Source organism: Eubalaena glacialis, chromosome X (assembly GCF_028564815.1).
Source record: "Eubalaena glacialis isolate mEubGla1 chromosome X, mEubGla1.1.hap2.+ XY, whole genome shotgun sequence".
In the NCBI taxonomy this organism is placed as follows: Eukaryota; Metazoa; Chordata; class Mammalia; order Artiodactyla; family Balaenidae; genus Eubalaena; species Eubalaena glacialis.
The window spans coordinates 38178082-38198093 of record NC_083736.1 but is presented as its reverse complement, the minus strand read 5'-3'; the positions used below and the strand labels follow the sequence as shown (position 1 = coordinate 38198093).

The 20012-nt window shown below is 45.9% G+C and overlaps 1 protein-coding gene across 1 annotated transcript; it reads right to left on the bottom strand.

The window, feature by feature from the left end:
- Positions 1–1525: 1525 nt before the first annotated feature.
- NYX (nyctalopin) lies at positions 1526–19466 on the bottom strand. Its single transcript, XM_061178131.1, has 4 exons — positions 19400–19466; positions 4961–5037; positions 4314–4361; positions 1526–2938 (listed from the first exon to the last, which is right to left on the bottom strand). Exons 1-4 carry the CDS (start codon positions 19464–19466, stop codon positions 1526–1528), a joined length of 1605 nt encoding a protein of 534 aa, XP_061034114.1.
- Between the last annotated feature and the right edge of the window lie 546 nt (positions 19467–20012).

Below are 20012 nucleotides of genomic sequence, written 5' to 3'. Positions count from 1 at the left end.
AAATACAGAGAGAGGACATTAAGATTAGCAATTGCCAGAATATTGACAAAGGCAGTCATTGTTACATGTGTGTGGAGGACGGCTTGAGCACGTATGTAGCAGACACACAGCCTCTACTCTGGCATTCAGGCCTGGGGGCTTACAGTTGGCCACCTCCCACCCTGAGAAATCGCTCAGCCCCCCTTCCCAGCTACTGGCTGCCTCCTTTCCTCTTGGCCCGTTAGTCAGCCCCAAAGTGTGCAGCCCATAATAATTCCCACACCTAATGGGATCATCCAAGCTGGAGACTCCCTGCCCCACTAACATAGCATCTCTGTGTCTTTTGGACACTCCTCCCACAAAACTCTAAGAGGATTTTGTGGCCTCCTCGGGAGAGTCACAATGCATGTCTGCATATGAAAGACTCTTGAAAAGTCCTGCAAAAGAGAAACCTGTTTAATCTTTTTTTGTTTTTAATAGTAGGATTTTTAGAAATGTATTTATCCACAGACAATGCCCCCTCCTCTTTTTTTCCCTACCCTGCCCTAAAGTTCCTTTGCGGCTAAGGCCACCCCTGGGAATAACTGTGGAGTAAATGAAATGATTCTTTGTTTTAAACACCCCCTAACACATCTCAGACCGCAGGAATCACTGCCACCACCTTGGGTCTAAGTCCCTTTCCCATCGCCCTTCTCTCCTGTCCTACCCATCTTCCTGGACCCTAGTGTCCCCAGGCTCCTGGGGGGGGGGAGGGTTGTAGTAGAAAACAAAGGGATTGGACTTTTTTTTAAATTTATTTATTTTTGGCTGCATTGGGTCTTCGTTGCTGCATGTGGGCTTTCTCTAGTTGCGGTGTGTGGGCTTCTCATTGCGGTGGCTTCTCTTGTTGCAGAGCACGGGCTCTAGGCACGTGGGCTTCAGTAGTTGTGGCATGCGGGCTCAGCAGTTGTGGCTCACGGGCTCTAGAGCACAGGCTCAGTAGTTGTGGCACACAGGCTTAGTTGCTCCACAGCATGTGGGATTTTCCCTGACCAGGGTTCGAACCCGTGACCCCTGCATTGGCAGGCGGATTCATAACCACTGCACCACCAGAGAAGCCCCAGGGATTGGGCTTAATGGTTGCCCCACCAGGAGAACTGTCACAGTTTTTAGTACTTAGCCAATGGATTAACTCTAATTCAGGCATGCAGGCCGTTTCCTGGAAGATGGGGGGAAGGGATGGGAGTGGAGCCCTGTAACCCTAGAAACTTCCAATTCCTAGTCTTCTCACCAGAAGGCACATGTTCCTTCTTGCTTCTTTTCCAATTATGCCCATGTGACAGGAGCAGAAATCCATAATCTCCCCCCTCCCGCACATGGCATTTCCCAGGGTCCTCCTCTTCCCAGGGCCATCTCTGGAGGCAAACTGTTCCTTCCACCCTCCGCTGGAATTTTCACCCCCCCGCCCCCATCCTGTTCCCCTCTCCCCACACCAACCACCATCAAGCCCAGTTAACTAAACTCCCTTGCCTGGCAAGGCAATCTGGGCCACCCCAGTGTGGCAGAGTCAGTCCATCTGGAGGACAAGCACCACGTGCTGGGCCACGCCGAGCAGAAGACCAGAGCCCAGGAGAAACGGTGTCTTGTGGCCCGAGCTGCCCACACCCCGGGAGGGAAGCCTGTCGGACAGCGAGGCGTTGACCGGCCCCTCGGTGGTATTGGCCGCCTCCGCCACCGGGGCCCTCGGGGCCAGCAGCTTGGAGAGGAGGCTGCTGAACCTGCTCACTGTGGTGGCCGCTGGCTCTGGGGACGGGCCTGGACTGGACGCGGTGAGGTTCAGCTCCTCGGGGTCCACACAGAGGCCGTCGGAGGAGCGCCCAAAGGCCACCTGGCGGAGGTCCAGGCCGGCCACGGAGCCCGGGGAGGCGCACGGCACGTCGGCGGCGCGCCCAAAGCTCTCCATCCAGTCCCGCAGCCACTCCAGGCGACAGTCGCAGCGCCATGGGTTGCGGAAGAGGAAGAGGCGGCCCAGGAAGAAGCCGGGCTGGAAGGCTGCCCAGGCGAGCACGGTGAGATGGTTGCCGTTGAGATGCAGGGCCAGGAGGCCCGAGAGGTTCTGGAAGGCACCCTCTTCCACGAAGGCGATGCGGTTGCGGTCCAAGTAGAGCAGCTCGAGCTCAGCCAGCTCGGCGAACCAGGCGTGCGCCACGCGGCCCAGCGCGTTGCCGCCCAGGTTGAGCGTGCGCAGGCGGCGGAGGCCGAGGAAGGCGTCGGCCGGCAGCGCGGCCAGCAGGTTGTCGTTGAGCAGCAGGTGCTCCAGGGCGCTGCAGTCGCGGAAGGCGCCGCCGTGCACGGCGCGGACGCGGTTGGCCTGCAGGCTGAGCGAGCGCAGGCGGCGCAGGCCCAGCAGCGAGCTGGAGGCCACGGCCTCGATGCGGCTGCGCTCCAGGTGCGCATGCGTCAGGTTGGCTAGGCCACGCAGAGCGCCGGGCACGCGGCGGAACAGGTTGTCGAAGGCGGCGAGCTCGCGTAGGGCGGGCAGCTCGGCCAGGAGGCGCTCGGGCACGCTGAAGAGGCGGCAGGCGGCCAGGTCAAGGCGCCGCAGGCGGCCGAGTGCGGCGAAGGTGCGCGCGTGCAGGTAGCGCAGGTCGCCGTTGTGCGCCAGGCGCAGCTCGGCCAGGCGCGGCAGGCCCTTGAAGGCGCCGGGCGTGATGAAGGACAGGTTGTTGTGGCGCAGCGACAGGCGGCGCAGCGACGGCAGCGTGCCGAAGGCCCGCTCGCCCAGGAAGCGCAGGCCATTGCGGTCCAGGTCGATGGAGGCCGTCTCGCACGGGAACTCAGCCGGCACCCGCAAGAGGCCCGCGCGGTCGCAGCGTACCGAGCAGCCGCGCTCCACGCTGCTGCAGACGCAGGCGGCCGGGCAGGCGCTCGCGCAGGCGCCCTCGGCGGCCCGGGCGCTGGGCAGGCCGAGGACCACCGCTGGCGGGGGCGGGGGGGAGGGGAGGGAGGATAAAAGACAAAAAAGGAACAACTGTCAGCCACAGGATCGCCCCAGGTCCAATCCTACCCGTAAGCGTGGCAGGATGCGGCCATCCACCAAGTTCTCAAACGTCCCACAGAGCCCTGTCCTCCAAAGGGCCTCGTTCCGCCTTCCAGACGTTACTCAGGTTTCCTCACCCATCATGCCCTTCGCCTTTGTTCTCAAGTTCTGTTCATCAGCAAAACTCAGCTGGAATCCAGGCACCTGACCCAATCCTAAGTCCTGCTTCCCCCCACCTGTATCATGGCTTGTGCTCTCCTAGACCGCGACCCAGAGGGCTTGTTGTCTGCATGCATAGAGGGACCTGGAGGGCATCACTGTGGCCTACGCTCTAGCACTGCGCTGCCCAGTACCTAGTCCCCAGCCACATGTGGCTGTTGAGCATTTGAAATGTGACTAGCCTGAACTGAGGTGTGCTCGCAGTGTAAAATACACACCAGATCCCAAAGACTTAGTCAAAAAAAGGTAAACTATCTCATCAATAATTTTTATATTGCTTACATGTTGAAACGATGTTTTAGATATATTGGGTTAGCAAACATATTAAAATCAATGTCGATAGTTTCTTTTCACCTTTTTTATTGGGCTGCTTAGAGAATTTAAACATGGGTGGCTTGCATTATATTTCTGTTGGTGCTGCTCTAGTCCCTCCCACCGTAAGAATTCAATTTTTGAGGGCTTCCCTGGTGGCACAGTGGTTAAGAATCCGCCTGCCAATGCAAGAGACAAGGGTTCGAGCCCTGGTCTGGGAAGATCCCACATGCTGTGCAGCAACTAAGCCTGTGCGCCACAACTACTGAGCCTGCGAGCCACAACTACTGAGCCTGTGTGCCACAACTACTGAAGCCCATGTGCCCTAGACCCCGTGCTCTGCAACAAGAGAAGCCACCGCAATGAGAAGCCTGCGCATCGCAACGAAGAGTAGCCCCCGCTCACCGCAACTAGAGAAAGCCCGTGCGCAGCAACGAAGACCCAGCACAGCCAAAAATAAATAAATGAATTTTTAAAAATAATCATTCAATTTTTGAAAACCCCCACTGAGCAAATTAAGCCTCATGAAGAAGGGAGAATTAGGAAACAGGTTGGGAATGCAAGTAAAGCCTATCAATCTTTTTTTTTCTTTAACAGTCACTATAATTAAGCCATAAGGACAGCATACTAAATAAACTATCGATGACCTTCTTACACATCTCAAAAATTACTTGTGGACACTGTGTGGTTAATTCCATTCACCAGGCTTGGCTCTCTAGAGCCTTTTTTCCATCATCAGGGGAAGGACTGGTGCTTATAAATTAATTTTGTTCTGAGCATTTGAATGGAGGATCAGATAAAGACTTCCAAAGCCCTCCAGGTGGCTTGCCACCTGCAGGAAAGCAGAATGGCATGGCCTGCTTCTGTGTGGTAGCCAGAAGTCCCAAGCCCCATCTTCAGTTCCAATGGTAAAGGCAGGATGGAAGATGCACAAGTTTTATTTTCTGGCCAGGAGCAGCTGGCAGGTGGAATGTGCTCCATCTGAAATTCCTGCAGAGGAGCAAAGGTACCCAGATGTAAAACCTGACCACTGCTATTCATAATTTCTACCTGTCCTCGACAGTACTCCCAAATTTCAGCAAACACCCTGGCTACCGTGCAGTCCCTCCCACTGTGTACACGTTACGCTGCCTTGCCTATCCAAGCCCTCATGGGAACCTGAAGGTGTGGCCACACAAGGAGTGTGTATCAGTAGATCTGCTTGCTGCTGCCTCTGTAGGTTTGCTCAGCTTCCAGTGTCTTTTCAGCACATCTGTTATGGACACTCATGTTGTTCTCAGTTTCTAGGAAGGGGATTCAGCCCTTTCAGACTTGGCTGGAGAACACTCAGCCCTTTGAGCAACCCTTCAGTTGTAAACCGTAGCTAGTTCAAAATTCTGATGTTCCAGAGACTTAGCTTTTCCCTCTCCCTAAGAACTGTGAACTAGACACCAAGCTTCCAGCAAGGTTCTTGGACCCTGTGCTGGGCTTGGCTGTAAACAGGGCAGCTGCTGGGCGGGACAGACACCCTGTTAGAGAGACAGGGCCAAGAATGTAACCTTAACTCCAGGCATCAGCTGGACAGAGGCAGAACCTTTTTCTATTAACTCTTCCAACTGGGTCAAGCAGAGGCATCAGATTTCCTTACAAATAGTCCTTCATTCTACCCTCTTCTCCTTTCTAATTAAGGGAAGTGCACTCTCAACCGTATGACTCATGTTTCTGCTCCACAATAGCTAATATTGTTCCAGGCCCACTGTATGGCTCAGTAAATATTTGCAGAATTAAATGGAATTGACGCCTTCTTCTGTAACAGTCCCTGCTGGGGGATGTCATTTATTTTTAAAACTTTGTCAAGAAATTCATGGGATTATGACAGACAGGATACAACCAATTTGCTTGCATAACACAAGAGATCAAAGTTTTGGCTCTTTGGCTGCCAGTTTTGTTTTTTTTTTAAATACATGCAACAGGGGTGGGGATGAAGCTTTTTATTGTATATCTTTTTACCTTGTACATTTTGAGCCATGTGAACGTATTACCTATTTCACAAAATAGATTAAAGTGTTTTTTTTTTTAACTTTAAACACTCAAGATGTCACTACTAGAGACCTATTTTCAGCCTCTGAAACTTTGATAGCCATTAGGAACAATAACTAATTTACTGGATTATTTAGTGAAATTTAAATTAAATCAAGTAAATTCTCAGAACAGACAACCAAACTCCAGTATTGGTTTACCCAATATGAAGACTAAGTATATGCCTAGTGAGCCAGAAAAACAAAATTTTTATTTATTTATTTATTTATTTATGCCTGTGTTGGGTCTTCGTTGCCGTGCACGGGCTTCTCATTGCGGTGGCTTCTCTTGCTGCAGAGCATGGGCTTTAGGCGCACGGGCTACAGTAGTTGTGGCACGCAGGCTCTAGAGCACAGGCTCAGTAGTTATGGCACACTGGCTTAGTTGCTCCGTGGCATGTGGGATCTTCCCGGACCAGGGCTCGAACCCGTGACCCCTGCATTGGCAGGCAGATTCTTAACCACTGCGCCAGCAGGGAAGTCCCCAAAACAAAATTTTAAAAAATAATAACATAGGGACTTCCCTGACGGTCCAGTGATTAAGACTCCGTGCTTCCACTGCAGGGGGTGCGAGTTCAATCCCTGGTTGGGGAACTGAGATCCCCCATGCTATGAGGCGCTGCCAATTAATTAATTAATTAATTAATTAAAGAATAATAACATATTTGGGTGAGTTCTGCTTGCAATAATGGCAGAGTAGCTTGTATCAGACTAACATTTCTGCTGATTGCTAGTGTCAACTCTGGAAAAATATTTTTTAAAAATCATATGAACACAACACTGTAAATCAACTGTACTTAAATTTTTTAAAAAATCACTTGAAGGCACTGGAGAGAAACCTAAACAGGCAACCAGAGTAGATATGACCCTTAAATGAAAAGAAGCAAACTAAGTGAGAGGCACATTTAACTGGCTTTTCCTCTCTAGGGCATTTTCAAGTCCACACTGCACATGGGCAGTAGAGCTCAAGCAGAAAGCAAGAGTCTTACTGGGCTGAGAAATTAGAGGTCAGAGTGTATAGCAGCAACAGTGGCTGGAAATTGAGGAGGGAAACCATAAGAAAGAGGGAGCCACAAAATTTGCACACAAGCTCCCCTTAGATCCTTGTTTGAGTCCTAAAGTGCATGTATGTGGAGTGACTCCAAGGAGCCAAGAACAGAACTCCAAAAGAACTAAACAGAGATTTCAGCAATTTCCCAGTAATGGGAAGCAGATTAAGAGTTCAAAGTCCACCAAGTTAGAAGCTCTTATAAAATACCTCGAGCTTTCCATTGAAACCCCGGAGGGCCACACCTCAGGAGTAAAGACCATTTCCCAGGGCAAAGGGTAAAACGGAACTAGGCCTTCCCTAACAAAGACTGAAACCAAGCTTCCCCTGTATCAAGGGGATCTGCCAGTAGTTTAGCTGAAGGCCAGAAGGAAATTCAACACTCTTCAAAGGAAGATAAGAGGATCTAGAGTTTCTATAACTACAATCTACAATATCTGCTATACAATCAAATAATACTAGACATGTGAAGAAGAAGCAAAACACGACATTGCTCAAGAGGAAAAAGAATAGTTAACAGAAGCAGACACAGTGGGCTTCCCTGGTGGCGCAGTGGTTAAGAAGGTGTCCTGCCTGCCAATGCAGGGGACATGGGTTCAAGCCCTGGTCCGGGAAGATCCCACATGCCGCGGAGCAACTAAGCCTGTGCGCCACAACTTGAGCCTGCGCTCTAGAGCCCGCGAGCCACAAATACTGAGCCCCCGCACCTGGAGCCCATGCTCTGCAACAAGAGAAGCCACCAGGATGAGAAGCTGGCACACCGCACGAAGAGTAGCCCCCACTCACTGCAACTAGAGAAAGCCCACTCACAGCAACTGAAGACCCAATGCAGCCAAAAAATAAATAAATTAAAAAAAAAAAAAGCAGACACAGTGACTGCCCAGATGTTAGAATTACAAAACAAGGATTTATTATAAATATGTTTAGGAATTTATAGGAAAAGATGGATATAATGCATGAGGACATGGGGAATGTGAATTTTAGAAGTATGGATCAATTAAAAAAAAAGGTATGGAAACTCTGAATATGAACCAAGTAGAAATCTTAGTACTGAAATAATACCATATCTGAAATTAAAAAAAAAATCATTGAATAAGAAAAACAGCAGACTAGACACAATGGAATAAATATTCATGAATTTGAAAGAAGTCAATAGAAGTTACCCAAAATGAAGCTCAGGAAGAAAAAAGATTGGAAAAAATATGATCAGAGCTTCAATGACCTATGGGACAATATCAAGCAATTAGACTAACATGCATGTATTTGGAGCCCCAGAGGAGAAAAGAGAGAGAATATGGCAAAAAAATAATTGAAGACAATTTCCAAAATTTGGTTAAAAACACAAAGCTCAGCAAACCCCAACTAGTATCACACATGCGCACACACACACATATTATCTAGGCACATCACAGTCAAACTGCTGAAAACCAAAGTAGAGAGAAAATTCTTTAAGGCATCCAAAGAAAAAAGACACATTACGTAGAGTAAACATCAATTAAAAAGTGATGACTGATTTCGTATCAGAAACAGTGGAGGGCATAAGACAATAGAATTATGTCTTGTAAGCTGCTGAAAGAAAAGCAAAATCTGGCAACCCAGAATTCTATATCCAATGGAAATATCTTCGAAAATGAAGTACAACAGAGATGCTTTCAGGTTAACAAAATCTGAGAAAATGCATCTCCATCAGATCTTCTGCACAACAAGAAATGAAGACATTGTTTAGCTTGAAGGAAAATGACACTAGATGAAAGTCAGATCTACAGGAAGGAATGAAGAGCAATGGAAATGGCAAATATGCCACTAAATATAAAAGACCTTAATTGCTTAACAGACAAGTGACTGTTGAAAGCAAAAATAACAATGTGTTGTGGAATTTATAACATATGTAAATGAAAAATATGACAATAGCATAAAGAATGAGAAGAAGGGTAAACTAAATTGTACTCATAAGGATCTCGCGTTACACATGAAACTGTATAAGACTAATTCAAAGTAGACCACGATACAGACTTGATGTAAGGGATATGCACCACCAGCATAACTGCGTGAGCCACAGAAACCATGCTGCAAGCCCATCTGGGTGCTGACTGCCTCTTGATGCTTTTAAAAATGGGCATTGCAGGGGTGGTGTGGATCTCGTCAATTAAGTGGAGAATGAGGAAGCAAAGGCTTTTCCCCAAACCTTTAAGGTGGGTTTTTGTTTGGGGTGGGTTTTTCCCCCCCTCTGGATTTTTACTTTTAAATCTTAAATGATATACTGCAGGCCTCAGGCATGACAGACAATGAGCAGGTGAAGAACCAATGGGAAAGTGTTCAAATACTCCTGTGTAAGCTAACAAGCTTCTGAATGTATCGCTGTAGTCCACAGAGAAGGCTGGGAAAGGTAGCAAGGAGATGCTGCATCAGCTACTGCAGCTTTGAAACAAAGTTGGTGTCTCTTTAGACTTTAAAATTGTTCCTGTGTAGCTTATTTTATTTTTGTTTAATCAAATAAACAAGAGGGTTTTTCCATGGGGGGAAAAAAAGTAGACCATGATAAATTAAAGATGCATATTGCAATCCCTAGAAAATAAAAAAGAATCTCAACCCCTACCTCACAGCATACACAAAAACTCATTTTAGATGGACCATAGACCTAAATGTAAAAGCTAAAACTATAAAGCTTCTTAAAGATAACACAGGAGAATATCTTTGTGACCTAGTGGTAGGCAAAGGTTTCTTAGGGGGAAAAAAAAGCATTAACCATAAAGGAAAAAAAGTAATAAATTAGATTCATCAAAATTTAAAAGTTCTCCTCTTTGAAAGACACTTGAGAGAATGAAAAAACAAGCCACAGACTGTGAGAAAATATCTGTATATTTTCTCTGTATATATCTCATAAATGACTTGTATTCAAAATTTATAAAGAACTCTCAAAACTCAATAATAAGAAAACAGGCAATAAATTATAAATAATTTATTAAATAATAATATTCAAATAAATATAATTTTATAAACTTATTTAATAATATTATTAAATAATAAACTATAAATAAATAAATCACCCAATTAATAAATGGGAAAAATATTAGAAGAAACACTTTACCAAAAAAGATATACAGGAGACAAACACATGAAAAGATGGTCAACATTATTAGTTGTTAGAGAAATGCAAATTAAAATAGTCACCTATTAGAATGACTAAAATTAGAAAGACTGACCACACCAGGTGTTGGGAGAGCATATAGAATAACTGGAACTCTCTTACACTGCTGGTAGGAATGTCAAATGGTGCAACCATGTTGGAAACAATGTGGCAGTTTCTTTAAAAGTTAATCATACACCAGCCTTACGCTGACCCATTCTACTTGTAGGGAAATAAAAGCACATGTCCATACAATAGGCTTGGGCATGAATGTTCACAGCAGCTTTATTCATAATAACCCAAAACTGGAAATAACACAAACACCCATCAAGAGTTGAATGGGGGGACTTCCCTGGTGGCACAGTGGTTAACAATCCACCTGCCAATGCAGGGGACACGGGTTCGATCCGTGGTCCGGGAAGATCCCACATGCCGCGGAGCAACTAAGCCCGTGAGCCACAACTACTGAGCCTGTGCTCTAGAGCCCGTGAGCCACAACTACTGAAGCCCGCACGCCTAGAGCCCGTGCTCCACAACAAGAGAAGCCACCGCAGTGAGAAGCCCGCGCACCGCAACGAAGAGTAGCCCCCGCTCGCCACAACTAGAGAAAGCCCGTGCACAGCAACGAAGACGCAACGCAGCCAAAAATAAATAAATAAATAAATCTATAAATAAATAAATAAAAAGGAGATGGATCTATTTGTATAACATGGAAAGACTTCTAAGATACATTTTTTTTAAAAAAGTTGAATGGGTAAACAAATTATGATATATGCATACAATGGAATACTACTCAGTGATAAAAAGGAATGGATTATTGATACATGTAACATGGATGACTCTCAAGATAATTCTGCTGAGTGAAAGAAGCCAGACAAAAAAGAGCACATACTGTATGATTCCATTTACAAAAAATTCTAGAAACTGCAAATTAGTCTACAGTAACAGAAAGATCAGTGGTTGCCTGGGGATGGATGGGGGGGCAGGGAGGGGCAGAAGGGAAGGATTATAAAGGGGCATGAACTTTGGGGGTGATGGATGTGGGATATGTTCATTATCTCAGTTGTGCTGATGGTTTCATGAGGGAACACTTTAAATATGTTTAATTTGTTATATGTCAATTATACCTCAATAAAGCTATTTTTTAAAAAAGATACCATTTGTGTGTGTGTATGACTTGTATACAGAATATAAAAACTACTCCTACAAATGAAGAATAATGAAAAGACAAACTAAATAAAAATGAGCAGAAGACCTAACACTTTACGAAAGAATATATTAAGTAGCCATTAAGCGCAAGAGAAGGTGCTCTACATCATTAGCCATTTGGGAAGTGCAAATTAAAACTACAGTGAGATTTCCCTACACACTCACTAGAACGGCTGACAACCCTAAATACTGGTGAGGATGTAGAACAACGGGATTCTCTTACATTGTTGATGTGAGTGGAAAATAGTTCAATAACTTTGGAAAACTTTGACAGTATCTATTAAAGCTAAACATATGACTATGATTCAGCAATTCCATTCCTAGGTATTTACCCAAGAGAAATGAAAAGAAAATGTCCACATAAAGACTGTACAAGAAAGTTCATTGTGGCTTATTCAGAATAGACCAAAACAGGAAATTACTCAATAGCAGAGAAATAAATTACAATATAGCCATATAGTGGAATACCACTCAGCAATAAAAAGGAACAAACTATTGACACAACAAAAGCATTACGGTGAGCAAAAGAGAGCTGACACAAGAGTATATACTATACGATTACATGTACATGCAGTCCCAGAACAGAGCTGCTTGAAGTGGCTCTGGGAGCTCAACAGAACATGGCCTGCAGATGTATTCCACCCCCAAAGACAGCAAATATGCACAGGGCAGAGTTTGGGAAGTATGGTACCATATGCTGTCTAGGTGATATAAGCATGTCTAGTGCTATTCAAATTAACCACAGTTTATAGGTTTCTTTTGCTCTTATAACAGCCAACTTTTAATAAGTATTTGCTCGGGGCTAAGCTTGCTATATATATTATTTCATTTAATGACAACACTGCAATGTAAGTATTCTTCTCTTCTACTCACAAAAAGAGGAAACTCAGGTTCAGGGTGGTTAAACACCACCAACCTTTGATTTTTGTCTTTCCACTGTACTGTACTATCCCCCACCCCCCAACCCTAGCCTTTCTGAGCTTCTGTTTCTTTAACTGTGAACTGAAGAGCCTGCACTTCCTGACCTTGGAGGGCCCTTCTGGCTCTCATTTTCCACAGTTGGACAGCAGCTGTTGCCAAGCACCACGTCTAAGAAAAAATACCCCACTCAAAACCCCATGTTTCTCTGAAGCCTCCTCCCAGCCACAGCTGTTTGGACCGCAGGTGAACATTTGACCTAAGCAGAGCCAATCAGATTCATTCCTTCCCTGTGAACATGGAACAGGCAGCGAGATCATGTGAGCACCAACTGCTATATAGCATTGGGGCTGGGGTTTGTACCAAAGCCATGTACAGGTCAAAGTCATCGGGGAGCAGGAGCCAAAGGCAAGGTGAGGAAACTGGTGTGCAGAGAGAGGACTAGATTGGCCGTGAGAAGAATCACAGAAAAGGAGATCAGGGAGAGTGGAAAGCTCCTGGCCAGCCCTTTAGTTCCCATAAGGCCCTGCTATAGCTATTTCTGTGACATTTCCCTGCTTCCATTTCAGAAACCCACTCAAACCATCTGGGCAGACCAGTGGAATTCTGTTCCTTGCAACCAAACCATCTCTGCTTGTAGTGGACATTTGATGCCTTTTCTGGCTACCCAGCTCCTTTTAAGTACTGTTCATACATTTAGGGAATTTCCTACATTATAAGTCCTGCCTCCTCAACACAGAAGCCAGAAACTCTCTTTTCTCAACTTCCCTTGCAGTTAGGGCCCAGGCATGTGACCTAGCTTTGCCTGTCAGAAGTAGGCGCCAGGCAGAAACCATTTTCTGGCCAGGATGGTGGCAGAGGGCATCTGGCTTCCAGGCTCCCATGGTGGAATTTCAGGCACCCAGCACCCAGCATGATGCCTGTGAACGGTCAGGTGTGTCCGCCAGTGGTGGTGGCCATGGGGTCTTTGCTGGAACTGCCCCACTACCTGATTTAGGCATTGCTCCGAGCAGTGGACCTCCAACCAGGAAGCCTGGGAACGCCTAGCATCCCTGAATAAACCCCTTCTCGTCTTCAGTGACCTGGAGTGGGTTCTATGGTTTGCAGTGAGATTCCTGAGCAACATCCTAAGTAAGACAGGTTCCCGACAGGTTCCCGCAATCCCTTGAGTACCGTCTCCTCCTTCTGGCCCCTCCCCCTTTCCCTGAGAACCTCATGAACTCTTCACCTTGAAAGAGAAAACGACTCAAATTCGAGACCAGGCAGCGCCCCTCAACCAAAAGGAAGCTCTTTGCCATTCACTGGCAGGAAATATAGAAAATGGAATCAAAAATTGTTTAGGCCATCCCCAATTTTTCCAAATTCAAATGAAAAGCGGCCTCTCCTGGAATCAGAAGGGACCATTCCAAAGACAAATCTCCTTGGCTGTCCAGAGCTGAGTTCCATGGGAATCCCTTGGCCAAAAAAACATTTACCAAATTAAAATAAAGATCACAGTTTGTGAGAAGAGAAAGACAAACTCATTGGCAGTTGCTTAGCAATTTATTTTCTCCCATTGGAATTTTTGGGAAGGCTCCATGTGGAAATCTAAAAAGGCTTCAGTGCTTTTATTCCCAGCCTGAGGTAGGGAGGGGAAGATGAGAAATTCAGCAGGATGGGCCTCAGCTCAGCCTGCCTCTGTCATAGCTCCAGGATTCACATGTGGGGCTTTCCAGAGCATTTGGTCTGGAAACACTCCTCCTGAGGGTGCGGCCTCTCACTCTAAATCTCTCATAAACTCTGATGACACTGCCTTTTCCCCCCTGCTCTCTCATACTGCTTTTTTTGTTATTTTTTTCTTTTGTTTTTCAGTTTCCTCATCTGTAATAGGTGGACAATTATGAGGAACAAATGACTTGCAATACTTGAAACAGCTGTGAAAGCATTGGGCCAAGCTAACAGCAGATTCCATGAGCCACTGTTGTCACAAGATTAAATCTCACCAAGGGACCAGTACTTCAAGGACCATGTGAATATCTGCTCCAGAGTGGAAAGCAAAATACCAAGTGTCAGAATACTGAAGTTATTACTACAAGTAAACTACAAAGGAAGAATCTAGAATGGTTCTCTACCTGGGCTGCACATTAGAATCACCTAAGGAGCTTTTAACCAACTCACAACTCACCAGACAGATTACATCAGAATCTTCAGGTGTGGAAGCAGGCATCAGTACTCTAAAAAGTTCCACAGGGAATTCCAATATATAGCCCAAGTCAAAAACCAAGGGTCAGGCTTCCCTGGTGGCACAGTGGTTAAGAATCCGCCTGCCAACGCAGGGGACACAGGTTCAAGCCCTGGTCCCGGAAGATCCCACATGACTCAGAGCAACTAAGCCCGTGCGCCACAACTACTGAGCCTGCGCTCTAGAGCCCTCGAACCACAGCTACTGAGCCCCTGTGCCGCAACTACTGAAGCTCATGCGCCTAGAGCCCGTGCTCCGCAACAAGAGAAGCCACCGCAATGAGAAGCCTGCGCACCGCAACAAAGAGTAGCCCCCGCTCACCGCAACTAGAGAAAGCCTGCGCGCAGCAATGAAGACCCAACACAGCCAAAAATAAAATAAATTAAAAAAGAAAATCCAATCCCCCCAAAAAAAAACCAGGGGTCTAGGTGGACCAACTTTATAAAGATGGGATTCGTCTGTGTGGTATCAAACGCTACAGGGTGTAACATAAAGTTATCGCATGCCCCAGCAATTCCACTCCCAGGTGAAAGTGGGCGTTCTAACAAATACTTGTACTCAAGCGTCCATAAGGTACTATTCACAATAGCCCAAAGATGGAAGCAAGAAATGTTCAACAACAGGTAAATGGATAGACAAAACATGGTCTAGCCACATGGTGGAATATTAATCTGCCATAAAAAGGAATGATGTACTGACACATGCTACAACGTGGCTGAACCTCAAAAACATTATGCCAGGGGAAAGCAGCCAAACACACAAGGCCACATATGATTCCATTTATATGATGTATCCAGAATAGGCAAATCCATGGAGAAAGAAAGTGGATTAGTGGTTGCCTGGGGCTGACGGAAAGAAAAGAGTGAGGAGTGACTGCTTAATAGGTACCGGGTTTCCTTTTGGGATGTGAAAATGTCTTGGAACTAGATAGAGGGATATATGCACAACATTGTGACTGTACTAAATGCCACCGAATTGTACACTTTAAACTGGTTAATGGTTAATCTTTTGTTATGTGAATTTTACTTCAAACAACAAGAAAAAAGGTACAAGGTGTCCCTGAATTGGGGCAAATACCAGAAATGGGTCCCTGCCTTCGTGTTCTGGTCCAGTATACTGGCCAGCCCCCGAGCTGCAGGGAGGCGGCAATGGCCGGGCTCAGATGCCCGCACAATGATGTCTTTTTTTTAATTATATTTTTTTTGGAATGATGTCTTAATGCAGACCAGCTGAGGGATTTCTCCGTAGGTCCTCAGCTTTTCGAGTATATGCTTTTGCCCCTTGAGGTTTGCTAGGAAAAGAGTTACTCATGGAGTTTCCAACCACAGACTGAGTTTGAAGTGTTTCTTCATCCTCATTGTTTTCAAAGAACTTGTGCCTCACGAAGCCAAAATAGCAAGGGAAAATGTGGTCCATTTTCTGATTTCAGCAAAATCTCTTCAGCCACTTTGGCTCTACAAGTCATTCCCCTCCCACTCTCGGTAAATGCTATCCCAATTACTCCTCAGACCAAGCCGCAGTGCTGGATTTTCAGAACCAAATGGGCTGAGGGAAGCAGAAATGCAGTGAGGGAGACCATTCCATGGCCTCTCATCTCACAGTGACCCCAGAACTTGCTTCTCACATCATGCAGGTATCTTCTGTGACAGAAAAGAAAGGCTCATGGATTCACACTGCAGCTTTGCTGGCCAATGTGAATCATGGCGGGGGTGGAGAAATCAGTTGGTCTTCAGAGGGGTGGTCTGCTGACGGCCTCGCAGGCCCTGTGGATCTCGAGGTGGAGCGCTGTCCCATCTGAGGAGAACACTAGGCCCCAGAAAGTCCTCCAGGTCTAAATACAACTGCCCCAAACTGGAAACAACTTAAGTGCTCAACGATAGGGTAACGGATAAACAAACCAGTACACCCAGGCAAGGGAAAACTACTTGGCGATCAAAAGGAAGGAGCTACTTATCTACGTAATGACGTCGATGAATCTCACCCACATACTGCCCAGCTCTCCACAGCGCCTGACTCTAGATAACGAGGGATTTGTTCTCCTTGGGGTGCAGCTGCTCTCTCCCTACAACCTTCCTTTTTTTCTTTTAAGTCAAGTTGATTCAGGTATAATTTACTTATGATAAAACGTATCCATTTTAAGCGTATGTAGTTCAGAAAGTATAACAAACATATACACCCACATAACCCCCACCCCAATCACAATTTAGAATATTCCTCCTACCCAGAAAGTTTCCTCAGGCCCCTTTGACAGCAGTCCCCTCCCCATCCTCTGCTCCAGGTAACCAGTAATACAGTTTCCGAAGTATAGTCTTGCCTGTTCTAGAACTTCATGTAAATGAAATCAAATGGTTCTTTCAGTCAACATTGTGTTTGTGAGATTCATCTATGTTGCTCCGAACATCAGCTGATTCCTTATTATTGCTGAGCAGTGTTCCGTCGTACGGATGTACCGCCATTTGCGTATTCAGTCACCTGCTGATGGACATTTGGATTGCTTCCAGTTTTCACCTATTGTGACTAAAGCTGACTAAAGTGACTAAAGTCACCTATAGTGACTAAGGACTTGGGCGCAAGTCTTTTTGTGGACATGTGTTTTCATTTCCCATTTATCTAGGAGTGGGATTGCTGGCTCATATGGTAAATATAAGTTGAACTACCCAAGAAACTGCTAAACAGTTCTCCACAGGGGCCGCGCCATTTTGCATTCCCACCAGCTGGAGAGTCCCAGTTGCTCCACATCCTCACCAACAACTGCTATGGTCTGTCGTTTCGACTAGCCATCCTAGTGGGTGTGAGGTGGCATCTCATTGTGGTTTGGATTTGCATTCCCCCAATGACTACTGATGTGGAGCATCTTTTCATATGCTTATTAGCATTTTGTATATCTTCCTTGATGAAACAGCTATTCAAAAATGTTTGCCAATTTTTAAAAATTGGGTTGTCTTATGATTGGATTTGAAGAGTTTTTTATATATATATATATATTTTTTTTTTTTAATGCAAGACCTTTATCAGGTATTGTCATGGTTCTAATCTGGGCAGCTTCACCCATTCAACAAGCAAACCCTTATTAAGAACTTACAGTAAGACTCTAGAGACAGGAGGCAAATAAGCCCCAAACCCTAGCCCTCATTAAAGACTCATGGTTTAGAGCAAGCCAAGACCCCTGTAAAGCAAGACAAGGAAGTGGGATATTGTGGACAACAGGAAGACCCTGAAGGGGTTGCCATGGGGGAGGGGGGAGAGGAGAGGCATTTCCAGGAGACGCTCCTGTGGAGAATTTCTGTTTCAGTTTTGCCCTAGATTTACCCTGCTATGAGCCACCTCTGATTCCACCATGATCTTGTTTTGTCAGGCTGATTTAGTCATTTTTCTCTAGCTGGGGAGGTAGAGTCCTATCCCTGCCTGCTTCTCTGGAACACGTTGTCTGCAATCCTTGTGACTTGTAGTCAGAGTAATATTGTCTGTGCTGCTGAGTGCGTTTTAAATGAAAGCGCCAGGGGATGTGGAGATGGTCATTAATTTTAAGTGCATCTATTGTTAGCAAATGATGTCACCGCTCAGCTCTCCAACTTGTCACAAGAAGTCTGTCTGTATTTCGGGTCTCTGCAGCAGGGACAGTTCCTGTTTGGCAGCATGCAGGCTATGAATACTGTCTGCTTTCTGTGAGGAACGGGAGAGCTTTGGGTACAGAATTAAAATAATGTTGGCTCTTCGAAGCAAACATTCTGTCCCAATGAGTCAATCAAACTTCATATCCTTTCTAGGTAGGAGAAATGGCAAGGAGCTGACTGTCTGTAATTATATAAATGTCAACCTCTGTCCTTTGGAGACTCCTGCAGCTAGGAAGTCATGTCCTATTTATCCATACTGTTCCCTGAGCCTTGTTCCAATTTTTTTTTCTCATTTACTTACTGAGTCGGCCATTAAAGAATGTAAATTTCTCAAGGACAAAGGCTATGCAATTATCTCTCTCATGATATCCCTAGAGTGTACTGAAGGTACACTGTGTACCTGTTGATTCCTTGAATACAGCAAGTTCTACTTTTTGAAAAGGTGGAACTGAAGAATAAGAAAATTCTATTACTACCATTCTTAGAATTATCTGGTAACATTTTCTCTGCCAGCATGGCATAGAGAGGTCTATTATGTGGGTCCTTAGAACCTCAAATAATTACATTCACCTGAGGGTCAGAAGAACAGAGTGTGTAAATTGTTTACTGCAGAACTTAACAAGGGATTTTTCCTTGGGCTATTTCGGTTGGCTTGGAACAGCTGGAGCTGTAGAGGTGTGGAAAAATATTGGAGATGAGTCTTCCTGTTATATTAAAACCCATATAACAATAGGACCAAAAAACTTGGAAAAAATTCCTGAACATCCATAATCACATAATTCCAACATGATATTTTTCATGTCGTCTTCTTCCTTTAGGAAGATGATTTCTTTAAGGGATTTTTTTAACGAAATGAGCTTAAAATAATGTGATTAGAAAACCACTATAGTTTTTGGTAATTACACCAATGAATTCATATCTGAAATTAGAATAAGAAAACCACCAAGAGTTTATTTCATATATTTGGCTCAGGAGTTTTGTTTTTAAAACAAACAAAAAAACCAAAAACACCCCCCCCCCTCCCCGACCTGCTGTTTTCTTTAATTCTCTGTCCCCTCCCCCATGATCGCACATTCAGTGAAACCTAATCAGAAGCATTGGTGTCCAGGTACAGCTTTCATGGAAGCCACCTGAAGCCCACACTTCTTGGGTAGAAGCCCTGTGGTTTCCACACATGTTCTAGCATCTTCTACTGACTTCCCAACCCCCGCACCCACTGGCAGGTGTCTGCTAGGGGATGGAAGGAGGGGGCCTTGGAACTCACCATGCAGCAGCAGGAACAGCATCCCGCAGCTTTTCACGCACCCGGTGGCTTAGAACCACCCAGCTGTGGAATCCCTACCTAAGGGGAGAGAGCACAGGTCACCGGGTGCCCAGGAGGGGTCCCTTGACAACCAGGTCACTCAGGCCCCTCTCTATACCTCCACTTCCTCCTGAATGCCCTGCCTCTCCCCCTTCTTCTCTGCATGCCTTTCTCCCCATCACCTTGGTGCTGGGTTAAGAAAAACCAGTAACAACAGCCTATCAGATGCTCCCCCCAAACTGACAGCTTGGATGTGTCTGGAAACCCTTCGTCAGCAGCAACTCACACGGACTCACTGACAACCCAGCAAGGAAATGGACAGAGAGGAAACCTGCAGAGGAGCATTAGTGAATAGTCCCCAAATGTTGCTTACCATCCTGGGGCTCTGCCTGATCCCGCTCCTCCTCCGAGGTGCCCTTCGGCTCCCCCAGCCCATCCATCTCCCAAGTCAAGCAGCCACAGATGCTAAAAATGATTCGACAGAGAAGGAAAGTGGGGGCAGGGAGGATGGTGAGCCGGGGCAGAGGAGAAATAGTTGCTTATGCAGGTCTGAGTGCCTATTTTTCTTTCTCCAGATTTAATGGCAGGAAAATCCTGTATCAGATGAGGATTAACAGAGATGAGAGAATGTGTCTGCCTTTCGAATCACCAAAGCCAGTGACAGATTTTGCTGACACACCAATCAGCTTTATTCCCAGGCCTCAGCTTCTCCATCTGCCTGGCCCCTTTCTCTCCTTAAACCTTCCGCAGACCCCGCCTCCTGCCCTGACCCCAGCCCCAAGCAATTTGCAGCCAGAAATTGGCTCCCTGCCACCCAAATAGCATTATCAGCATTTTCAACAAGGACATGTCATATAACTTGGAGAGGTGGGGAAGGGACAGAACAGCTTAAAATAATGATGTTTTCCCGAAATGCAGGCTGCTGCTTTTCTTTCTCTGTGGAGTGGTTGAAGGCAGATGATCCAAAAACAGACTGAAGATGGCTT